The sequence below is a fragment of the Sus scrofa genome, chromosome 1 (assembly GCF_000003025.6).
Source record: "Sus scrofa isolate TJ Tabasco breed Duroc chromosome 1, Sscrofa11.1, whole genome shotgun sequence".
Classification (NCBI taxonomy): domain Eukaryota; kingdom Metazoa; phylum Chordata; class Mammalia; order Artiodactyla; family Suidae; genus Sus; species Sus scrofa.
This window is the reverse complement of record NC_010443.5, coordinates 240733709-240756416: the sequence shown is the minus strand read 5'-3', so window position 1 is coordinate 240756416 and position 22708 is coordinate 240733709. Positions and strand designations below refer to the sequence as shown.

At 50.0% G+C, this 22708-nt stretch overlaps 1 protein-coding gene across 1 annotated transcript in view; it reads right to left on the bottom strand.

The window, feature by feature from the left end:
* The window catches only part of COL15A1 (collagen type XV alpha 1 chain), a 111061-nt gene that overhangs the window by 72772 nt on the left and 15581 nt on the right, over positions 1-22708 (bottom strand). Inside the window, 1 exon segment of the mRNA XM_021066594.1 lies at positions 1014-1561. Coding sequence (XP_020922253.1) covers positions 1014-1561 — 548 coding nt within the window.

Genomic DNA, 22708 nt, shown 5'->3' with positions numbered 1-22708 from the left:
TTCTAAGCCTGCTCCCATTTAGGGAGACTTTTCTTGGGCTGATGGAATATGAGCCCCACTAACAAGAGGGGTCCTTGGAGAGCATGGTATTCAAAGCGTAGACTAATAGCAGCCTCTTAACTGGTCCTCAGGTGCCCAGCTTGTCAGTGGAGAGCCCCAAAGTGCACACCTCCCCTCCCCCAGGAAATGTCTCTCCCCCACGGCTCAAAGCTTCCCAGGGGGACTTGTCCCCAGAGGTGCAGTCAAACAGCCTTCCTGCCTTCCCAGTGAATCTCTCCCCTCCCCATACCTGACATTTTGCTCTCTGCAATGATCCCCAAGTGAGAGTTTAAAAATTGGTCAACGGATTTTAACTTCTTAAAATCCATCTTCCACTGTACTGCAGATAAACCCGACCTCCAGCCCAGAGTCCTGTCTTGAATCGGTTGGGAAGGTACCAGTAAGAACCCGTGCTGTCTAAATGAATACCTATAGTAACTTATGGATTGGCTTAGTTATAAAAACCCATTCTGTCAGGAAAATCAGTTTCCCAGAATCTTTTTTCAGGGTACATTGTCCAAAAGGAGAGAGAGAAACTACCTCACACTCTGGCATCCCAACTATTCCTCCTTTGCAGAAATGACTCATGTACAACCACTACTTTTTCCAAAGATAAAATCCTTGAAGGATGTAACACGGCTTACTCTTTTCATCCTGCCTTAGAACATACAAAGTGTTTTCCCACACTGACTGGAGAACCCCGTGGCCTGGGTTTTCTTATCCCCACTTACAGAGAAGAAAACACGGAGAGGATCAGAGAATACAAGTTCTGTCCCAAACCATCAGGCTAAACTGAAGACTCAGGGCTGGAATCTAGGCTTTGTGTTCTGGGCCTGGCTGTCTTCCCACCATACATGCATGTCTCTTTAAGGACATGGGAATAAAATAATACCAGGAATGGCTGCTCATGTGCGTGCACGGTGTGCAGCGAGCACACCCCCGCCCTGCCCTGGATCTGCAGGCCTTGGACTCACGGTGAATCTCTCCAGCCCCGTGGCTCCTGCGTTGCCCACGAAGATTCCTGCGCTGGGTTCGAAGGCCAAGGCCTGGGAGGACCTCGGGAAGGAGACGTGGCCTTGCTCCTCACACTCCACAAGGAGGGACGCTTCCTCACCCTGGACCACCACGGCAAAGCGGTTCCACCTGTGGGTCATCACGGGCACCGGGAAGGAGGCTGCCTCATGGGACACCTGGGAGCCGGGCTCCGTGTAGTAGAGGATGACCCGCTGCCGGCCATCCTCCACCGCCGAGAGCCGCAGGCCCAGGTAGATGACCTTCTGGAAGGCGTCTGTGATAGCAAAGAGCACGCCGCCTCGGGCGCTGCTGGGCTTCACCGTCACGCTGATGGCAAAGTCCCTGAAGAAGGTGGGTGGGATGAGGGTCCTGGCTGGGCGCCCGACATTGGCACCAGGTCCAAAGCTGTAGGCTGGGAAGCCACCGTAGCCGGTGACAAAGGACACGGATGAGGGCAGCGGCACACCGATGAGCTCCGTGAGGTCTAGGTGGCCCTGGGAAGCCAATTCTGCAGGGAGGGAGAGAGGCCACGCATCACACATACATTCTACTGTTCTTGCAAGTGAGGAAGAAATGAAAAGTCACAGATGCAATGGGATCCTTCAGGAACCCCACTGTAGTATCTTAATTACTGTTTTTCAAAGCCTTTGGACAACGCCTCACAATCAGGAATGCATTTACATTGCAACCCAATACGCACACTTAAGACAAATGAATATCTGTAACCCAAAACAGATGTTTCATAAAACCTTATTTACTTTTAATACTCACCAGGCACTCTGATATTTTCCTTTCTGGTTAATAATTCTTTTTCTCTTTTATTTTATGAAAAACATGCTGGAAACAACCCACGAAACTGATTTCATTCCCCACAAACAAGTCATGATCAGCAGTTTGGAAAACATGTAAGAATATTCCTAAAATATCCCTACCATGTTCCCCCATCAGCTTGGGGATTTTTCCCCCCATTTCTTTCTGTAAAAATGGATAGGTTTGCTTCGTTTTATTAAGAATGAGGCCTACTGGTTACGTGCCTCGGGGCGGGGGGGATAAAATGAAGTGTTCCGACGCCGCAGGACAACTGAAATTTGTGTCATCACCCTCTGTCACTGTCAGCCCATGATTATCACCATCCACGTGCCCTGAGCTCCCACTCTGTCCCACAGACATTGGCTCCTTTACTCCTCACAACAGCTCTATGAGCACAGCTCCTACTATCCCCTTCCTGCTTTAGAGAAAACCTAGAAAAGGTAAGAAATTTGCCCAAAGTCGGTCCATCCGGAGTCCAGAGCATCTGGCCCCAGAGGCTGTGCTCTCCGCCATCCCTTGGAGGAGAAAAAACAGGGCTCCCTTATGGTGGCCTGGAAAGGACTCACGAGCCTTGGTCCCCCCAACCATGGTCCCCTGGGAGAAGGCCATAGGCTGCCTTGCAGTGATGCACACCCACATGCACCTGCGGTGATGAGATAGGAAGGCAGGTCCCAGTGACAGGTGGACAGGAGCCCTGCAGGCAGAGCAATGCTTACAAAGTAGATTTTGAAAAAGGAATGTCTGAAGAAAGGAATGTAAAATATTCATTTCATTTAATATGTTTATATTGACTATAGGTGGAAATGATAATTAGGGGAAATACTGGGTTAAATAAAATATATTACTGACTTAAAAAAAATAACATGAGGAAAAGGCATGTGTCCACCACTCCACTTAAGAAAGAAAATATCGGAGTTCCTGTTGTGGTGCAGCGGAAACGAATCCGACTGGGAACCATGAGGTTACAGGCTCGATCCCTGGCCTCACTCAGTGGGTTAAGGATCCAGCGTTGCTGTGAGCTGTGGTGTGGGTCACAGATGCAGCTCGGATCTGGCGTTGCTGGGTCTGTGGTGTAGGGCGGAAGCTATAGCTCCGATTTGACCCCTAGCCTGGGAACCTCCATATGCCCCGGATGCAGCCCTATAAAGACCAAAAAAAAAAAAGGAAAAAAAATATCAACTCAGCCGAAGCTCTCAGGAATTCTCTGACGCCATCTGCCTGCCCACACCCCAGAGGCAGCCACTCTGGGGGGATCTGGTGTTTATCATGCCTGTGCTTTTGTGTGTTTACTACATGATTATCTGTCTCTAAGGGAACGCAGCACTGCCATGCCTGGCTCCTAACCCCATATAAATGTTGGCAAGCTGCATGTATTCCGGTACTTTTTTCCCATTAACATTGCATTTTTGAGATTTTTACTCCTGTCGAGACGGGTGGTTCCAGGTCTCCTATTTTCACAGCAGGACTGTATGTATAAATAAGCCACTATGGATTAGTCTACTTTTCTGCTGATGGAAAGTGAGGTTTCCATCACTATTACAACCACTACTGCTGTGGACTTTCTTAGACACACCTCCTTATACTTACCTGTCCAGGTAATTCCACCACTTAGGATAGAATTATTGGATGATACAGGTACATGCATCAGCAACTTCACTGAGTGTGGCTGAACTGTTCTCTTAAGCAACTGTGCCATTTTTTTGAAAATGAGATATAATTGACATATAATGATGTGTAAGTTTAAGGTGTACAAAGTGTTGATCTGACATACAAAATTACAATGATTACCATCCTAGCATTAGTTAACACCTACATCACATCATATAATTATCATTTATCTTTTGATGCAATCATCATCTCAGTTATCATTAAGATGCAATTGTGCTGGAGTTCCCACTATGGCACAGTGGGTTAAGGATCTGGTATTGTCTCTATAGTGGCTCTGGTCACTGCTGAGGCATGGGTTCAATATCTAGCCAAGGAACTTCACAAGTGCAGCCAAAAAAAAAAAAAAAAAAAAAAAAGATGTATGCAACTATGCCATTTTTACATGCCTACCAAAAGCATGTTCTTGCCAACATTCAGCAGAGGTATAAAGATGAGATTTGGGAGTGGTCCATGGGACTTTGCATCTATAGTGATGATATTTCCTAAACTGGGTCATATCCAAAAGAAGTACTACTTCTACTGTGCTTTCTAAAAAAAGTCATGGAAAACATTTCACAACAGTTTAATGAAAACGATCATCCCACTCTCAACAAAAGGGCAAATCCCGTCCTGTTGAGGCTGTGCTGAGAAGGCTTCTCTGGCCATCCCCACTCTCAGGGTCCGTGGCAGCCTGCGCACCTGGCCTGAGAGGCTCGGGGGTCTAGAGCCAGCCACACTCTGACTCCCAGCACACCCGATGCCTCCCCCCACTGCCTCGTCCCCACTCCCTCCATCAGATGCTTTCCCCTCTAACACCCACCCCACCTCATTCTGCCAGAATAACCCCTCTCATCCTTCAGCCCCACCTCCCCTCCCCTGAAACCCTTCCTGATCTACAGCCAACCTCCTCCTCTTCCTCCATCCATCCATCCATCCGTCCTCCTCCGAGTGCTGCCTTAGGACCCCTCCATACATACTGGGGTCTTCCATCCCCACCTTCAACATACTACAGGTCACTATTGGGTCATGTGTCTCCCTCCCCATGAGGACACAGGCCACACCACTCACCTGTGTGTTCACCAGCTCAGGGCTGAAGAATGAATGAAAAAATGAACAAACAAATGAAGTTTAACCTTCACGGTTTACAGAAAGAAAACAAAAGTGAGGTTAAAGGAGAGAAGGGGGTTGCTGGCTACATACAGATCTGATTCTCAATCCAATGTTGTTCCTGCCCAGTTTGCAACTTGCAAGAATTAAAAACAAAATTAAACAAAACATAAAGTATGACAAACCCCAGAAGGCAAATTTGAAAATTGATAACTTTGGTTAAATTTAACCACACAGAAACTTTTCAAGTTCCACATAGCAAAAATAAATCCCCACAGTGTCAAACAAAATCCCAAACTGGACAACAATATTTGCTACATATATCACAGACAGCAAATGAATGACCCTAATCTACAAAGCAAATGAACAGGCGAGAGGCCAATAATCCAATAGAAAAATAGGCAAAGAATAGGAAATTCTTTCCACAGTAAAAGAAGGAAAAAAAAAAAAAAAAGGCCTTGAAACATATGAAAAGATACTCAACCTCACTCATAACAAGAGAAATACAAGATAAGCCTACAAAGACCTAGCATTTTCCCTATCTGACTGGCAAAGATCAGAATGCTGGAAATGTTGAGCATGAGTTTGAGGAAACACGCCGTCAAATGCATTGCTAGTGGGACTGTAAATTGGCATAACATCTGTGGGAGGTGGGACTTAGACAATATTTATCAAAATTAAAAGTGCTACACCAGCCAGAATGGCCATCATCAAAAAGTCCACAAACAGTAAGTGCTGGAGAGGGTGTGGAGAAAAAGGAACCCTAGTACACTGTTGGTGGGATTGTAAATTGGTGCAACCACTCTGGAAAACAGTATGGAGATTTTTCAGAAAACTAAACATAGAACTACCACTTGATCCAGCAATCCCACTCTTGGGCGTCTATCCAGAGAAAACCATAACTCGCAAAGACACATGGACTCCAATGTTCATTGCAGCACTATCTGTAATAGCCAAGACATGGAAACAACCTAAATGTCCATCGACAGAGGAGTGGATCAAGAAGAGGTGGTACATATACACAATGGAATATTACTCAGCCATTAAAAGGTACAAAACACCAGCATTTATAGCAACATGGATGGACCTTGAAATTATCATGCTGAGTGACGTCAGTCAGACAATGAGACACCAACATCAAATGCTTTCACTGACATGTGGAATCTGAAAAAAGGACAGAATGAACTTCTTTGCAGAACAGATACTGACTCACAGACTTCGAAAAAATTATGGTTTCCAGAGGAAACAGTTTGGGGGGTGGGGAGATGTGCTTGGGTTGTGGGATGGAAATCCTGTGAAACTGGATTGTGATGATCATTATACAACTACAGATGTGATAAATTCATTGAGTAATAAAATAAATAAAAATTAAAAGTGCACATGTACTCTTTGACCTAGCAGTTATACCTCTATGAATTTTTAAAACAGATAAATTTACATATGTGACACATAAATCCCTGACAAGAACACCCATTGTGGCAATGTTTAAAATGTATCTAAGACACAACTTAACCAATCCATCGTGGAATTCTTGCGGAATTGTTAAATAAATAGTAACTTTTGATCTATCTATGTGATGAAATGCAATGCGGCCTTTAAAAAGGTATCACAACAACAACAACAACAACAACAAAAGGAGTTCCTGTCATGGCGCAGTGGTTAACGAATCCAACTAGGAACCATGAGGTTGAGGGTTCAGTGCCTGCCCTTGCTCAGTGGGTTAACAATCCGGCGTTGCCGTGAGCTGTGGTGTAGGTTGCAGACACGGCTCGGATTCTGAGTTGCTGTGGCTCTGGCGTAGGCTAGGGGCTACAGCTCCGATTCAACCCCTAGCCTGGGAACCTCCATATGCCACGGGAGAGGCCCAAGAAATAGCTAAAAGACAAAAAATTTAAAAAATAAAAATAAAATAAAAAGGTATCATTTCTGGAAGTTCCTGTTGTGGCACAATGGGAATGAAACTGACTAGAATCCATGAGGATGTGGGTTTGATCCCTGGCCTCACTCAGTGGGTTAAGGATGCAGTATTGCCATGAGTTGTGGTGGTTGCAGACACGGCTCGGATCCAGCATTGCTATGGCTGTGGGGTAGGCCAGCAGCTACAGCTCTGATTGGGCCCCTAGCCCTGGAACTTCCATAGGCTGCAAGTATGGCCCTAAAAAGCAAAAAATAAAAAAAAAAAAATTTAAGTATAATTCCCTAGGTACTAATATGAAACAAGACGTATTAACTAGAATCAAACAGATAAGAAAAACAAGATGCAGAATAGAATTGCTATCAATTGTAAAAGCATATATTAATACATACTAAATACATAAATACATAAAATATATGTTAATATATATATACTAGGCAATTTTTAGAAGGATCCACAAGAAAACTAGGACCAGAGACTGTCTCCAGGGTGGGGAGATAGCGGCTGCAGGACAACAGGAAATGTTCTTTTCACTGGACATTCTTCAGTATTTTTGTATTTTAGCCCAAGAGCATGGTGTGAAAAATAAAGAAGTTTACCTATTTTTAAAGACATTAACTCCTTCCATCCCCTTTTAGAAAGTGTAAAACCTTTTCTTCAGGCTTTTCCTCACTCTAATACAGGCCACTTTTGTTTGGAAAGAATAAAAAGAGTGAAAAGAAAAGACAGGGAAATAAAAGCAAGCACCCCACCGAGATTTCTTTTCTCCCCTCCACAGTTTAAAGATAAAAAACAAAACCAAACCATGAGGACCCTGCTGATAGCTTTGCTTTCTTCTCCGTCTAATCCAGCGAAAGCTTTTCCTCCAGGAGGGGAGGCCCCTTGGGGCTCAACACTCCAGGTTTGCAGAATGTGTGGTGCCACAGGGAGCAAATGACCCAAGGCCTCTCATCCAGCGGCTTGTTTCTACGTGGTATCCCAGGAGTCAAGGGACAGGTGGGGTTTCAGGGGACTGAAGGGCAGGAGCTGAGAGGCTCCTACCTGGAAACCTGCTTAAACAGCCCAGTGCTGCTGTGACCAGGTAAAGCCAAGGTGTCCACATGGCCATTCCAGGAATTCTCAGTTCCAGGAGGATTTTTGCTTTGGGGGGAAAAAAAAAATCACCAACCTTATTTTCTAGACAGAGATGGATGGTCAAAGAGAGAATGACATGACCAGGAGACACAGCCAGGAAGCAGCAGATGGAGCAGTGAAGCAAGGATAGCTGGGGTGGGGGGTAATTGGCCTTGGGGTGATTTGGAATGACAGGTGACCTGGAACTGGTGGTCTTCCCACAACCCCTGGACTACCCCGGTCCCACCAGGCACAGGCAGTTGGTTGGCCAGCTGGAGAGTGGACAAAAGAGGCAGCCTGCAGAGGAAAGCTGCCTTGTGTTGGACAGAGCTGGGTTCTGATTCAGCCTTGGCCATTTAAGAAAGCGGGTAGTTTTGGGGTGGATAACTTACCAGTGCCGTGGGGATGTCCCACCCATCTCACACGTGGGGACTACATGAGATGATGGGTGGAAAATATAAGTGCTCAGAGTTCCCATTGTGACTCAGCAGGTTAAGAACCTGACGAGGATCCATGAGGATGCAGGTTCAATCTGCTCGTGGGTTAAGGATATGGCGTTGCTGCAAGCTTTGGTGTAAGTTGCAGATGCGGCTTGGATCTGGTGTTGCTGTGGCTTTGGCGTTGGCTGGCAGCTGCAGCTCCAATTTGACCCCTACCCTGGGAACTTCCATATGCCGTGGGTGTAGCCCTAAAAAGACCAAAAAAAAAAAAAAGAAAAGAAAGTACAAGTGCTCAACAAATGGTAGCAGTTAGTCTTCTGTTTGATTCCAAGATATAGAAAACACCAAAGTCTCCAAAGAAATCCCTTCCTAATCCTCCCTGCCCCCGGCCACCCCGGCCTCTGCTGCAAGGGACCAAATCACAGGCCTTGCTCCCACTGGCTGGACCACAGGGGGAGCCAAGCCACAATCTAGAGGAAGCCCAAGTCAGCCTAGCCACGCTCTCAGCAACTACCCCCTCCCTCCACACACACTGTCCCAGCGCATCATATGGTGTGGCAGGGAGCGACCCCTGGCCTGGAGTGACCCATGCTCAGGGCTGCACCGGAGCCTGCTGGCTTATTTCCCCTTGGCCTCTGGCAGGAGGGCCACCTGCTCAGGCGGCCACCAGGGAGGGGAGAGAAGCCAGGGAGCCAAGACAAACAGGCCCAGCAACTTGGTCCCTGGGCTTGTCCTGGGATGGCTCTGTGCTGGGTGGGAAGGGGGGTGTGGAGATCACAGCTGGTGGGAAGACATCCCACCGTTCTGGAGGGGCCAGGGTTGATGGGGAGCTGATCATGGAACTGTCTAGCTTCAGGAACCTCAGGGCCCTCTAAGGGAGAAGGCCACACTTCTCCACAGAAACTACCTACCTCACAGGACATCCGACCTCAATCCTCATCTCTCACTTCATTTATGCATAGGGATAGCTTCCTTTCTAATGGAGGTTCTCTAACTCACTTTTCCAATTCAAGAATTTGATAACATTTATAAAGCCCCCACATCATGCCTTGTGTGCAGCTGGGAATATGGAGCTGAACGTAGAATGCAGGCTTTCAAGGGGTCTCCGTTAGTATGATCTAGGAGTCTCCATTAGTAGTCATCTGTTCATGCTACACACAAGCTCCAGAGCCTTCGATGGCACCCCAGTGCCCTCAGGATCAAGTTGAAATTCCACTCAAGACCCTGTCTGCTTCATCTCGTCATTCTCTCCCTTTCCCTGGCTCTGTCTTTGCTCCTGCTATTCCTTCCATTGGTAACATCCTTCTCTACTTCTCACAGTCGAATCTTTCCAAGCTTACTCAGAAAGACCCTGGAGCCCTACTCCCACTCTATACACAGAGCTGCAGGTATGACCCCCTTCTTCAAATACCCACATCAGGGCTTGGCACAGAGCAGGCACTCGGCACTGCGGCCTGAGGAAAGGACAGAGGTGGATGCAACTGGGCTTCACTTTCCTCAAGTCTTTGATTTGGGCTCTTGAGCACAACTCAGGGGCAGCCCTTCCTGAGGGCACAGGGAGGAGGAATCAGACAGCTTTAGAGATGGGCGAGGCAGAGGAAAATCTGAACAGTCACCAAATGGCACAACTTTCCTCCCAGGGGTCCAAAATCAGTTTCCATAGAAGCCAGGGCAGAATCCTAGCAATGGAGAAATAAACAGGGCAGGGTTCAGAGTTTTCTTCCAGACAGATGACAGCGACCAGGCTAGAGAAGGTAAAGAAGCAGAACCTTGTCCTCTCCTCCTCTCAGCCACAGACTCACAACAGCTGACATCTCTCCTCCCCAGCCAACTCTCAATTTCTCCTTCTGTGTAATGGGCTGGTTCAGCACTTTCATCTTTGGGGTCCTGAGGCAGTGCCTGGGGCTAGCCTGGGCTATGGGACATTGACTCCTTAGGGAACAGTATCTGGCTTTGCAAAGCTCCATCTCACAGATGATTGTCTGGGATCTGAGCCCGGTGCTTGCGTTTGTTAGCATTTAAAGCCCGAAGGGGCTAAGGAGCATTCCTCTGGCTCTAGGTCAAAGAGGGCTGCAAAGAAGCCAGACAGGGAGGCTGAGGACACTCCAGGAACGTGCGCAGCAGCGGCTCCTGGCGGCCACACCGAGTACTGCATCTATGAAAACTAAGGAAGGCTTCTGGGGCTGCAGCTGCCAGGGACCCACCTGTGTGTCTATCTGGGGAAACTGGGAGAATGGGGGTCCTAACAAAAGAATCAGAGTCATGTCTGGAAGGGACCCAAGAGAGTAGATCTGAGGTCACCTGGGAAACTGTAGACAAGCCAGGACAAGGACCCAGGTACCTCCCTCCCATCCTCTGCCCTTTTCCTGCACTGGTTGCTGCCTGGGGGAGTAAAAGGTATCTCCTCCCCACATTCCATTCCTCCTGCATCTATAAAGACAACAGAACACATTAGCCAGTGTGAATGGGGACTCAGTGACACTTCAAAGCTGGTTAATATCCTCTGGGTCAGGGCTGGGGGTCTAGATAACCCCATGTTGCTGCAGCCAGGAGGCTAAATATGTAGGTAAAAAGGGGGTGACTTCCCTGGGGACATCACCTGGGCCCCTCTGTCCTGGATTTCCCTGAATTCAACCCCTGGGGAGAGAGGAGGTTCCCAATAGCTCCTTCGCTGCCTATAGCAGACACTGGGGACCTCAGAGACCCCGTGTCCCTTCCCTCATGGTTTCTCAGCCCATCCTGTCTGGGAGAGGGACATTCTTTCATCTTCTCAGGACTGTTCTTCCCCTTCCCTCTGGACACCCTACAGGGAGGTGGCCTTGAGGACTCTGGGTGTATCTAAATCAGACCTCCCGGCCTGTGGCCTCCCTTCCTCACACCTCCCCAGAGAGGCAGGAAGCTGGGAGTTCACCAAGCCACAAACTCTATGTAGAGAGTGCAGCTCACCATCTGGAAAGGAGTTTCCTCTGCCGCATCCCCCTCCCAGGTCCATCTGGTTTCCGCTTGGGCATCTCCCCTCCCAGGGAACTCATTCCCCCCCCCAGGGCAACCCTGACCACTGCCGGGCAATTCTAAGTGTTCTCCCTCCTGGTGAGCTGAGGCATGTGCCCCTGAGGCCCCCGCCTGCCGGGCTGGACCTAACTCTGCCCTCTGGACCACACACAAGTCGGCCTGGTCTTTCACACCACGGCCCCTCAGATGTTGCACGGATGATGGACGGGGCCCGGCCTGGGAGGCAGACTCTACACCAACACAGCGTATGATCTTGAGCAGGCCCCTCCCTCTGAGCCTCAGGTTCCTGGTCTGTGAAATGAGAGCCTTGCATCAGATGGTTTCCAAAGGGCCTTGCCAGGTCCAAATGTCTCCAATGCTGCATCCTCCTGGTCTCCCATCTGTTTTCTAGTTTCTCTAACCACCCTTAACTGCCGGTTCCTTCAGCCCACAGCCTTCAGGCCTGGAAGGAATGACTCCAACAGGGACCAGGACAAATCTAGCTTCCTCTCCCCCCCACCCCCAGACATCCTTGCCTTTGGATAGCAAGGCCTGGCCGGAGGCGGGAAGCACTGTGCCCAGGAAAATGTCACAGCTCTGCCTGTAAGGAAACATTGCCCCACCCAGGCTGAGTCCCCAGACGCGCCTGGCTCTACCTGACTCCCTTCCCAAGGAAAATGAAAACGCAAGAGAATTCACGTACAGAATTCCTGCTGCAGGGGCTTCATTCACGCACACATTTGCAACCAGCAAAGGTGCAAGAGGTTCTTAGAAAAACCTACCACCCAATGCCTTTCTTAGAAAAAGAACTGTTTCCCTGCCAGGGAAAAAATCCTGGATCAACTTAGAAGGGAGACCTGGGCTTGCCAACAATCAAAGACCTCATTTTTCTGAATTACAGAAGAGCATTTTTCTACATGTAAACTTAGAACGCCTCTTTCCCTTTTCCGGTTTTCATATATAGCGCAGGAATTTTCCTGCTCAATGCAGTTACTGTGTGAGCACCCTCTCTCTCTCTCTCTCTCTTTCGTAGGCCTCTGGCCTTTACTGAAAAAAGGATGGTTTTGAAGGGGTCTGGAGGTGGTCAAAGTCCTGGCAAGGTGTGGGCCCTGCAAGTTGGTTGCCTGATCCGGCAGCTGGAAGGAGCTGGGCGCAACTGGGAAGAGCTGGGCACAGCTGGGAAGAGCTGGGTGCAGCTGGGAGTCCCAGCAGGAAGAAGTGTGCACCCACCAGCACCCTCTCCAGCTTCTGAAGCATCCTTTCACCTGTTCCCTCCACCAGAGCAGAGGCAAAGCAGTGATCATTCTTGCCTTTGGCAGTGGAGGGCATCAAGCCCTAGAGAGAGGAAGTAACTCGCCTGAAATGCCAGTGCATTTCTAGGATAGCCCCCTGCCTCCCAGGCTTCCCCTGCGGCTCTCCCCAGCACAGATGAGCACCTCTGTGTCCCCACAGTCCCTACCCATCCCTCCACCGTCATCTCTGCCTTCTGGTGGTTAGTTCCCTTCCTTCTCCGATATGACTAGATGTAGGCTCCTGGGCATGGACCACGCAGACTCATCTCTCGGTTCCCGGCACCAGCACAGTCTGGGAAGGGTAACCCACGAAAAGATGATGAGAAACAGCAACATCCCCAGCCAAGACTGACTGTGGGCTTGCTGCTGATAGGCTCCATTCAAAGAGCTTTCTGCAAACCATTGCATCTTCACCCTTGATTCTCTATGCAGTAGACATTATTATTACCCCCATTTTACAGGTTAGAAACTTGACTAATGGAAAAGTTAATTACTGCCCCCCAGGCCAGAAGATAATAAGCAACTGGAGTCAGGATTTGAATCTGACCAGGTCACATAGCATAGGATAAAGGTTCCCGCCTGTGACACTTCAGAGTTACCCAGGGAGCCTTTAAAAAGACAGAGGTCTGTCCCTCCTGCCTGGCCCTATGGAATCAGAGTCTTCCAGAGAGTGACGGCCTCTCCTGGTTGGCAGCCTTAGATAAGGGTTAATCCCTTAGGCTTTCATATCAGATCAACCTGGGCTTGAGCCCTGGGTCTGCCACTAACTGGGAGGTGACCTTGGGCAAGCCAATGTCCTTCTCTGAGCTGTAGACTAACCTGTACATCAGGGCAGTGATAGACACCAGCTCAGAGTCACCACGAGAATGGGTAACACGATGGGGGTGCTCAGGACCCAGTGTGAGTCCTAACTCAACGAGGGCCGACTCCAGGCCGGGCACCCTCGCAGTCAATGCAGTTCCCCTCCTAGCCACCCTCCAACTGTCAGCCACTGAAGAATTACTAACATAATCAGACTGGCAGGGAGAGCAGGGAAGTGAGCAGCTGAGCCTGGAGAGTGGTGTGACTCCCTCATTCAGTGACTGGGGGCTGCAGTGCCCCCTCCACACACTCACACCCACACACTCACCCACAGCCACACACACACGAACCCTTGGGCGAGGGAGAATTGGCTCCAGTGCAAAAGCCACATGCAAGCCTCAGGAAGCCAGCCGTGGGTCTTGCTGCCGCGCTGCAGCAAGGCCCTGCAGACGCCTTCCCCAAACCTGCTCCAGGAACGCGGGTTCAGAGCCACCTCAAGGACCATGTGCACCAGGTGGCACAGTGAAGGCTGGCAGGTGTGGGCAGGCGTGAGGGCCACTGGGAAGAGCTTTGTAGTAACTCCTCTGGGCTTATGGCCCTTCCTTCTCCATTTGGGGAACAAAGGCTCTTTGAGCCTGATGGAGGCCTTGACTCCCGCCGCTGACATCAACGCCAGTGAGTCATCACTCCCAGCAGCAGCTCTGGAGGGCTCAGCCTGGGGCTCAGCGGGGGAAACTCATGGAAAACGGGCCAGAAGGAGGAGGGGCCTGCTGGGGGCACGTGAGGGGCACCAGAGAGTCACGGGTGGCCACCTGTTGGAAGTGGGCAGGGGGACACAGACCCCGTGGCTGGCAGGGCAGCAAGGTCAGGGCAGACGTCTGGACCAGATGGCCTCAAACTGTTCCCTAGGGCTCAGGATGGAAGGAGGACAGGACAGGGCATGGAGGAGGCCACCCGCAGCAGAAGGGGAGGCATGGAGGAGGCCTGCGCCTTGGCTTCCTAACACACCGGACACAGTCACACATGCATGCAAACACACTCATCCACAGATCCACACTTGTAAAAACACACTCATACACACCCTCTCACCTATTCACAACACAACACCCCCTCCAACAGATATATCCAAACACACACCAAAAGCACTCATACATGTGAACAACACAGACTCATCCCATGCTCACAAACCCTGACACTTTCATACACTTACACGCACACACGCACTATAATTCATTCATGGACACTCTCTCACACAGTAACCTCACGCTCACTCACCTGCCCAGATCCACACACTCACACCCAAGCAACTCAGAATTAATTTCCTCAATATACTGGTTTCCAATTACAGCCCCCTTTGAAAAGGATTCTGCAGCCCAAACCAACCCACCAACACAAAGCCACCCATTAGAAACCCTTCCATGTTATCGATGTTGAGGTGGGGGCCCTGCAGGGGCATATGTGTCCCCGGGGCCCACGGAGAGCCTGTAGCCACTCTTTCCTCTCCAGCTGCCTCTTTAATGGTCTGGAGATCTCTGACTGCACTTCGTACACACAGGATTTCAGTTTCTCTGATGTGGGCACACTTTCTAGATTTTCCCCCTTGTCAGTAAAACCTTCTTCTCAGAATATCAGATCTGGGTCATGTCTTCACACAGCATCGAACTCAATTAACTCATTCTTTTGGAAGCAATGCTAGACATGGCTGAACAAGAACTCTGAACAGTTAACTGTACAGGTGATAATGGCGTTTGGCACAGAGCCTGGCACACACAGGTAGGTGCCCAGTTTCAATGTCCGTGCCACAAGTGACAAGGAATGTATAACAATAGCTCGTGTGCGTTGAGCCCTTACTATGTCCTGGGCACCAAGTACTTAACCTGCAGAGCAGTAGTTACCCTGGCTGCACAGAATTACTGGGGTAGGGAAGAGATTTTTAAAAATCCTTTTGTCAAGGGCCCAGCCTCAGAGATGTTGATTCGGTTGGTCCAGATGTGGCCTGGGCACCAGCTCCCTGGACAATGCTGAGTCACAGACCCTGGGTTCTCTACAACAACCCCACTCCTACTCTTGCCAGTCTGCAGATGAGGGAACAGAGGCACAGAGAAGTTAAATAATTTCCCCAAGGACACACAGCTATCAGGTCCCAGAACTGGTGATTTTTAAACCCTCATCTGTCCTATGCAAGGAGTTGAGTCTCACTCTGTTCTTCGCCAGGAATGTCATTTCAACCCGAGGTCGCCCCACTCCAGGCAGCACACCCCAAAGGTCTAAGCCCTCACTGCCCTTGGACCCCACCCCCACCATAGCCTCTCTATTCCCACTGCCCGGCTGCCCCTCCCCATTGCTCTTAGCATCAACACTCAGCACCTCCCTTGCAGAAACGGGGCTCTGCTGCCAGCGAGAGAAGTCTCCCACGAGCTGTATCTGCTGAGCAGATCTGAAAGGGAACTGGGCAAGCCACTGATCTCATCTTAGCTGGCATGATATAGCTTCTGAACCAGAGAAGGCTCTCCAAGCAGCTCAGCGTTGGGGAGAAAGACTCGGGCAGGTCTGGCTTCAAATCCCAGTTCAGCGTTTAAAAGCTGTGCAGCTTTGGACAAGACGCTTCACCTCTCTGAGCCTCAGGGTCTACATCCATAACACAGGAATGATGTCACCTTGTTCAGGAGAGAATTTTAAGAGTGACTTGAGATAACAGGCATAAAATACTAAGCAGAGGGCCCAGCAAAGCATACATTTGATACAGCACGGCTTGTTGTTACTGTGATTATTGTCAGGGCTGTTAGCCTTCTTTTCTCACCCCTGAACTACTGTCTGTAGTTGTCAGGAAAGGAAGGTTTGTGCTATGGTCCCTCTCGGGCTCAGTTTTCTCACCTGCAAAATGAGGTGGTATGACCTCCTTCAACTTAGCTGCAGGGAGGGTCAACTGTGGTTCTGCATGTGAAAATGCTTTGCCAAGTGTAGCCTGCTCAGGTGTAGGGAACAACTAACATGGACAGAAGATTCCAAACAGGTGTCGAAGGGCTGAGAGTGTTGTTTTTCTCCGAGTAGTGAAAGCCGAAGACACCGAAAAGCTATAATGTGGCCAATGTAACTTCCTAAGCAGAAGTTTCCTGCCCCAGCCTGGGAACAGCCTGAATAAAATGGGGCTGACCAAGAGGAGCTGGAACCTGGAAATGGGTTTAGCATCTCACTTCACTCTCTCCTGACCCCAGAGCAGGAAGCGACAGTCAGGCCAGCTGCAGCTGCTGGAAGAAACAGCAAACCAACAAAAATAATGACCCATGTTCCCTATGGAAGTTCCCATCGTGGTGCAGCAGAAACCAATCTGACTAGGAACCATGAGGTTGTGAGTTCGATCCCTGGCTTCGCTCAGTGGGTCAAGGATCCTGCATGGCCGTGAGCTGTGGTGTAGGTCGAAGACGCGGCTCAAATCCCACATTGCTGTGGCTGTGGTTTAGGCTAGCGGCTACAGCTCCGATCACACCCCTAGCCTGGGACCCTCCATATGCTGTGGGTGCAGCCCTAAAAAGACCAAAAAAAAAAAAAATGGCCCATGTTCTCTTTAATGGGTTGAATGATGGCCTCCAACAAGAGAGGTCCACATCCTAATCCCTAAAAACTGTGATTATGACTTTATATGAAAGAAGGGTTTTCTGCCAGTATAACTGAGGATCTTGAGATGAAGAGATCAGCCTGGATTATCCAAGGGGGCCTTAAATCCAGTAACAATCCAGTGTCCTTCTAAGATACAGGGGAGATTTGACAGAAGAGGAGACAGCATGATTCTGGAGGCAGAGACGGAGTGATGCAGCCATGAGTCAAGGAAGGTTGACAGTCCCCCATCCCCATCCCCAGAGCTGGAAGAGGCAAAGGATTCTGCTTGAGAGCCTTCGCAGCCTCCACAGCCCTGCCGATGCCTCGATTTTGGCCTCCAAAACTTTACTGGCTTGTGGTACGTTGTTACAGCAGGCAAGGAACCTAATATTCATGGAATGCTTACTGTATGCCAAGTCCTATTCTAAGCACAGTGCCTGGACCAAGTCATTTAATACTCACGATAACTGGTGAGGAAGGGGCGCTGATCACCTGTCTCTTACACATGAAGAGACCGAGATGCAGAGGGACGAGGTCATCCAGCTACTAAGTGGCAGAGACAAGATGTGGGCCCAGCCTGGGTCCATGTCCCATGGCCTGTCTGCTTAACCGCCACGATTGCCAAAGTGTGGTTCCTGGAGCAGCAGCATCACCTGAGAACTGACTAGTGATACAAACTCTCTGGCTCCACTCCAGACCAATGAATCAGAAATCACACAGGGGGCCCAGCACCCTGTGCTTTAACCAGCCTACACCCCCTCCAGGGTGAAGACGCAAACTCAGGTTGAGATCCATTGCCCTACACTGTGCTGCTGACGGGAGATGGGGGCATGAGACCTGAACGGAGGCCAGCAGTTTGCGATCATGGAGCAGGAGACGTGAGAAGCCGAGCGGCAGAGAAGTCTGCTACAGGGGCGGGGACCCAGGCCCAGGGCTTAGGCAGGGCTCCTGCTGGGACAGGACTTCTGTCAGATCACAGCGCAGCCGCAGCAAATGGGCTACTACCCAGGCAGGCTGATGGGAGGCCAGGTCCCCTGAATGACTAGATCCCATTGATTGACAACAGGAGGGCCCCAGGGCTTGGGGTGAGGCAACCAAGTGGCCCCAGGTAGGAGAAGGAGGCTGGCAGAATGCAGAGAGGCTTGGGAGGTCCAGTCCAGGGGGCCTGGGCATGTTGGTGAGGGTTCTGCAGCCAGGAGGAAGCTTGTGGCTTCCCCACGGAAAGCCTGTCTCAAGCAGGAGGAGCTCATGCTTTCCAGCAGGGCAGCAACAGCTACTTCGCTTGCCTCCCCAGCCTCCCCTTGCCCTGCCCCGGGGTTAAGGGGCCTGAGGACTCCAAGGAAGTTCACTCCAGCCACACTGGGAAGCTGAACCTCAGGCTGATTCTTCTAAACGCCTACAAATGAGTCACCCCATTTTGCCCAGAAACCCTCCCTGGGTAAGTTTCCCAGGAAGCTCCAATTCCTCACTACTCTGTTATTATCTGTTTATGTGCCTCTGTCTCCCACCAGCCTATGAGCCCTTCGGGGGGCAGGCATCATCTGTTTCATGTTCCTATCTCCCAGCTTTACCTCCAATCCTCTAGCACAGGGCTTGTCTGCGTTAGGCAAAAAGTGAGCACTGCTGGAGGAATGAATCAACAAATAATGCACAAATGAATGAATGAATGAGCTCGATGGATTTTAGACAAGAGTGGCTGTTTGCCTGTCTTCATATCATATTTATTGTCATCAATGCACACAATCAATACCATGTGTCATCAATCACAAAGAACTCTAATGAATGCCAGCTGTTGTCATAGTAATCCCACCAGCAGCATTTAGTTCAATAGGCACAGAATAGCCTAGCTCTCATCTGATTGCAGTGTCAAAGTATAATATTAACAGCCATACAGAGGCCTGATGTTAACTTTTCTGAGGGCTGCGATCTCCCATCCTTTTGGCTGACCCTTAAGCAAGAGGGCTCAGAATGACCAGCTCTCTAAAAAATGCCTGCCCTTGGCTCTTACCCACCGACGGAGTTGGGCGTGCCGCTCTTAAGACACACTGGCCTCTTAGACTTCAAACTGAATTCCAGCTGCCTCCACCTTCCCCCTCCCTGGAACGAGGGTCTGGATGGGAACTGTGAACAACGTAAGCTTCCCCTTCTCCTTACATACCGTTAGGTTCTTGAGAGTTGGCTGGAGGCCTCGGCGAGGCAGCTCTTAGCCTATCTGGGAGCTAGGGCATGAGCTGGGGCCACTGGGCAAGATGGGATGGATCAGACCAGCCCTCGAGGTCCTGGGAGCAGTAGGGTAAGATTCCTGCTCCTCACTGCATCCCCCACCTCCCGTCCTGCGATCTAAGGCATTGGGGTGGGAGGGGCATCAATGGAGGGAGGAGCTTAAAAGAGTAATTCTGGAGCTTTCTCTAAGTGAGGCATGTGCTTGGGTTTTCTTGAGTTCTTTGGCATGGTTGATACCACATGGTCCACAGAATCTCTTCAAGAGTTGCTAACTGCATGTATCAATGCAGTCCTAATTTACACTGTGCCAGACCCAAGAGAATGCAGCCAATGACCCAAGAGGATGGATCCTGGAAGGGAAGGCAAGAGTGGACCTCGCCATCTTTCATTCTATCCTGGTCCCAGGCGAGGGTTCTGGCATTGTCCACGACTAGCATCCAATGGCCAACCTTGTCTGGACCTGGGGCTGGACTCTGGGCAATCAAGAGGACTCAGACTCTGGTCCCAAGTAGATCTCAGCCTAGTAGACGGGGCACGACACAAACACACAGAGCGCAATGCAGGTGCCTGAACTGAAGGACAGGACAATGGAGATGGGACTGGAAGGCTTTGCACAGGTGAACCTCGTGGAGCAAGCAGAGCATAAGCAAACCCTACAGTTAGGAAACCAAGGGATATGTGAGTGATCCCAGGGGCTGGGAGCAATGGGCCTCTTAGGCAACCTCCAACATTAAAACAGAAAGGAGAGAATTATGAATCCAGATACATTCAGATTTAGAAGTATGAAGCCAACATCAGCTCATTAACTCTCAGGAAAGTTTGATAAGGTGGGGATCATTGCTCTCCCACTCTGCAGATGAATGGATGGCAGCTGAAGGAGGTCAAGGTTGCAGAGCTGGTACCTGGGGTGGTTGGGATCCATATGTGCGTCATCTGAGGTCCTTCTCAGCTCTTTCTACTCTTAATCACTTTTCCACTCAGCAGACTGGAGCCAAATTAGGGAGAGCCTTGAATGTCAAGCCAAGGAGACTCAAATTTATGCAACAGGCAATGGGGTGACTTGCAAGGCTTCTGAGGAAGGCTGCTACTGACCATTTTAGGAGGCATCGCCACTTCACCTCAAGCTGCTGCCCCGGCAGTCAGGCCCCTGCCTTTTCCTTGCCAAGGAGAGGGTGGAATTGGGCGATTTGGAATGTGGAGCGAAGGCGGCAGTTTGGCAACAGCAGGAGACATACTTTCCTGCAGCCTCTCAGCACTTGGCATGTTACACCCTGGGCAAAATCAAGCTGCCCTGGGAACGGCCTGGGGCGTCCCAGCAGATGATCGTGTGTGAATTCAGCCAGGGCAGGCAAGCAGCTGGCAGAATGAGCACACGGTCTCAGCAGGCGCTGTGAAATCTCACCTACAATGACCAGGCTGAGGGAGGCCTGGAGAGTTGGGTGACCGTCAGAGCTGGGAAGGACTTCAGTCCAGGGTCCCCGAGAGGGAGAACTGAGGCCAGACGGATAATGTCACTTGCCCAGCGGGTCATGTTCCCATAGCTATGGGCTATCCAGGCCACTCTCACCCACTGCCCTAAGGTGAGGCATGAGGAAGTACTAGGTACACAGTAGGTGCCCAATATGGGAACGGATGTGTTCTAGTCTGTAGTGGGGGCCTGTGGTCCACACATATGACAACTCGCTGCCGATGAATAGGGGGAAACAAACAACAAGAAATTCGTCCTGCAGCTGTTATCAAACACACTACTTCTTTCCACAGATCTTCCTGCTCTCGGTGCAGAGACCTGCTCTCTGCGGGGTGCTGGACCCCTGTTTGGCTCTGAAATGGGATTTGAGTTTAAGGGAACAGCCAGAACAGATGGTGACCCTGAAGTCATATTTTGAAACAGGCTGACTCTTGTTTAATCTAGATGAAAGTACAGCTTGATAGCCTCCAAATGTTAGCTGGAGGAAGAGCCTGTGCACCCCCAGGGTAATTAGAGAAGAATGGGGCCTCCCCAGAGGGGTACCCAGGAGATGCCCCTAACTGGAACCTTGAAACTGAAGGTGACCTTGAGAGGCCTGAGGAGGATGAGCCTTGAGCCTCGCCTAGTACGTGCAAGGGAAAGACCCAGAATTCTGTGCCAGAGAGACCTGCATGCAAAGCCTCATCCATCACTTACCAGCCAGTGACCTTGGGTCAGTTCCTTAACTTCTGAGCCTCAATTTCCTTACATAGACATAGAGACGACAATACCCAGCTCATACACCAAACACATCTTATTCATCTATTTGTTCATTCATTCATTCACAAATATTCTCAAGCACAGCCACCAAGTGCCTGGCACTGCCACTGTGGGAGATTCACAGGTGAACAGGACAGATGTGTCCCGTGCCTTCCTGGCATGAATGTTCCAGCACCAAGCTCTTGACTGGGCAGAAGAACCAGCTGAGGGCTTTAGAAGACTGATGCCCAGCTTCACCCCAATCAGGACCTCTGGGGAGGAGGCCCAGACCTCAGTATGTTTCAATATGTGTCATCCTCAGTGATGCTATTGGGCACAGGCTGAGGTTTTCATGGTTTTGTGGGGAACTCTCACCCACAAAGGATCTGTCATCTTAGGCTCTATGCTAAGCACCTCACACAGCCTTGGAGGTGGGACCTCTGCTAATTCCCCCACCCCCAACCAGACGAGGGAACCAAACTGCCTTTTGAGCAATTTGCCCAAGTCACACAGCTGATAGATGCAAGAACTGGGATCTGAAGTCCAGCTGATGTTTCCAAAGTTCAGCTCTAACCATGTGCTGCCAGGCACAGAAGAGGCCCTCGGCATGTGTCAATCCCTGTCCCCTGTCTTTCCTACCACATCTCTGAGGATGGGACAGACAGATATTTCTATGATCAAGCAGCACTTGAGAATTTGAGGGTGGCGTGATGCCACCCCCTTGGACATCAGAAGACCCAGTTCTTCTTTATTTTAGCGTGTGACACTCATGCCCCTTGTTCTCTCTGAGCCTCCATCTTCCCATCGATAATTTAGGACAGCCAGATAGAGGACCTCAAAAGGTCCAACAGAGTCCTCAAGATCCCTAGTAGGTTCTGACGGAGTGAGGTGTTTGGGGGACCAGAGGGCCCTAAGCTCAGGAGCCCCAGCTCTCCTAGGTACATGAATGATGAACTGTGGCTTCTCCCACGAGGAGCCATTGTGCAGCACGGACCATGCTGGGTAGGAGGCTGCTTTCAAAGGGATTCTTAGAAGCCTTGAACTTAAGTGGGACTGGCCTGTCTCCCACATGCATATGCATGAACAGCATTTTTCACATTCCATGCAACCTTCTTGCACTCATGTACCCCCACACGTATTCCTGGAAAGGTAAATGCAGGTTGAGAGAGGGAAGCTTCTTACAGCCACAAACACACCTACATCTATTCATTTCACTAACATTTATTGGGCACCTTCTGCATGCCAGCACTGTTTAGGTGCTAGGGATCCATCAGGGACAGACAAATTCTTTCCCTCATGGAGTTGACAGTTCTAGTACAAGGGTTGTGGAGAGCGGTGATCTTCATCTTATCAATAGCAAAAAAAAAAAAAAAAAAAAAAAAAAAAAAAAAACACATGTCAATAGACCCTTCCACACACAACCATTCTCGGGAACTGCTGATGGAGGAAATGTTTACACAGAGTGGGTTCTGGCACCTGCTACAATAATTCCAAGCATCCCCGACCAGTTCGG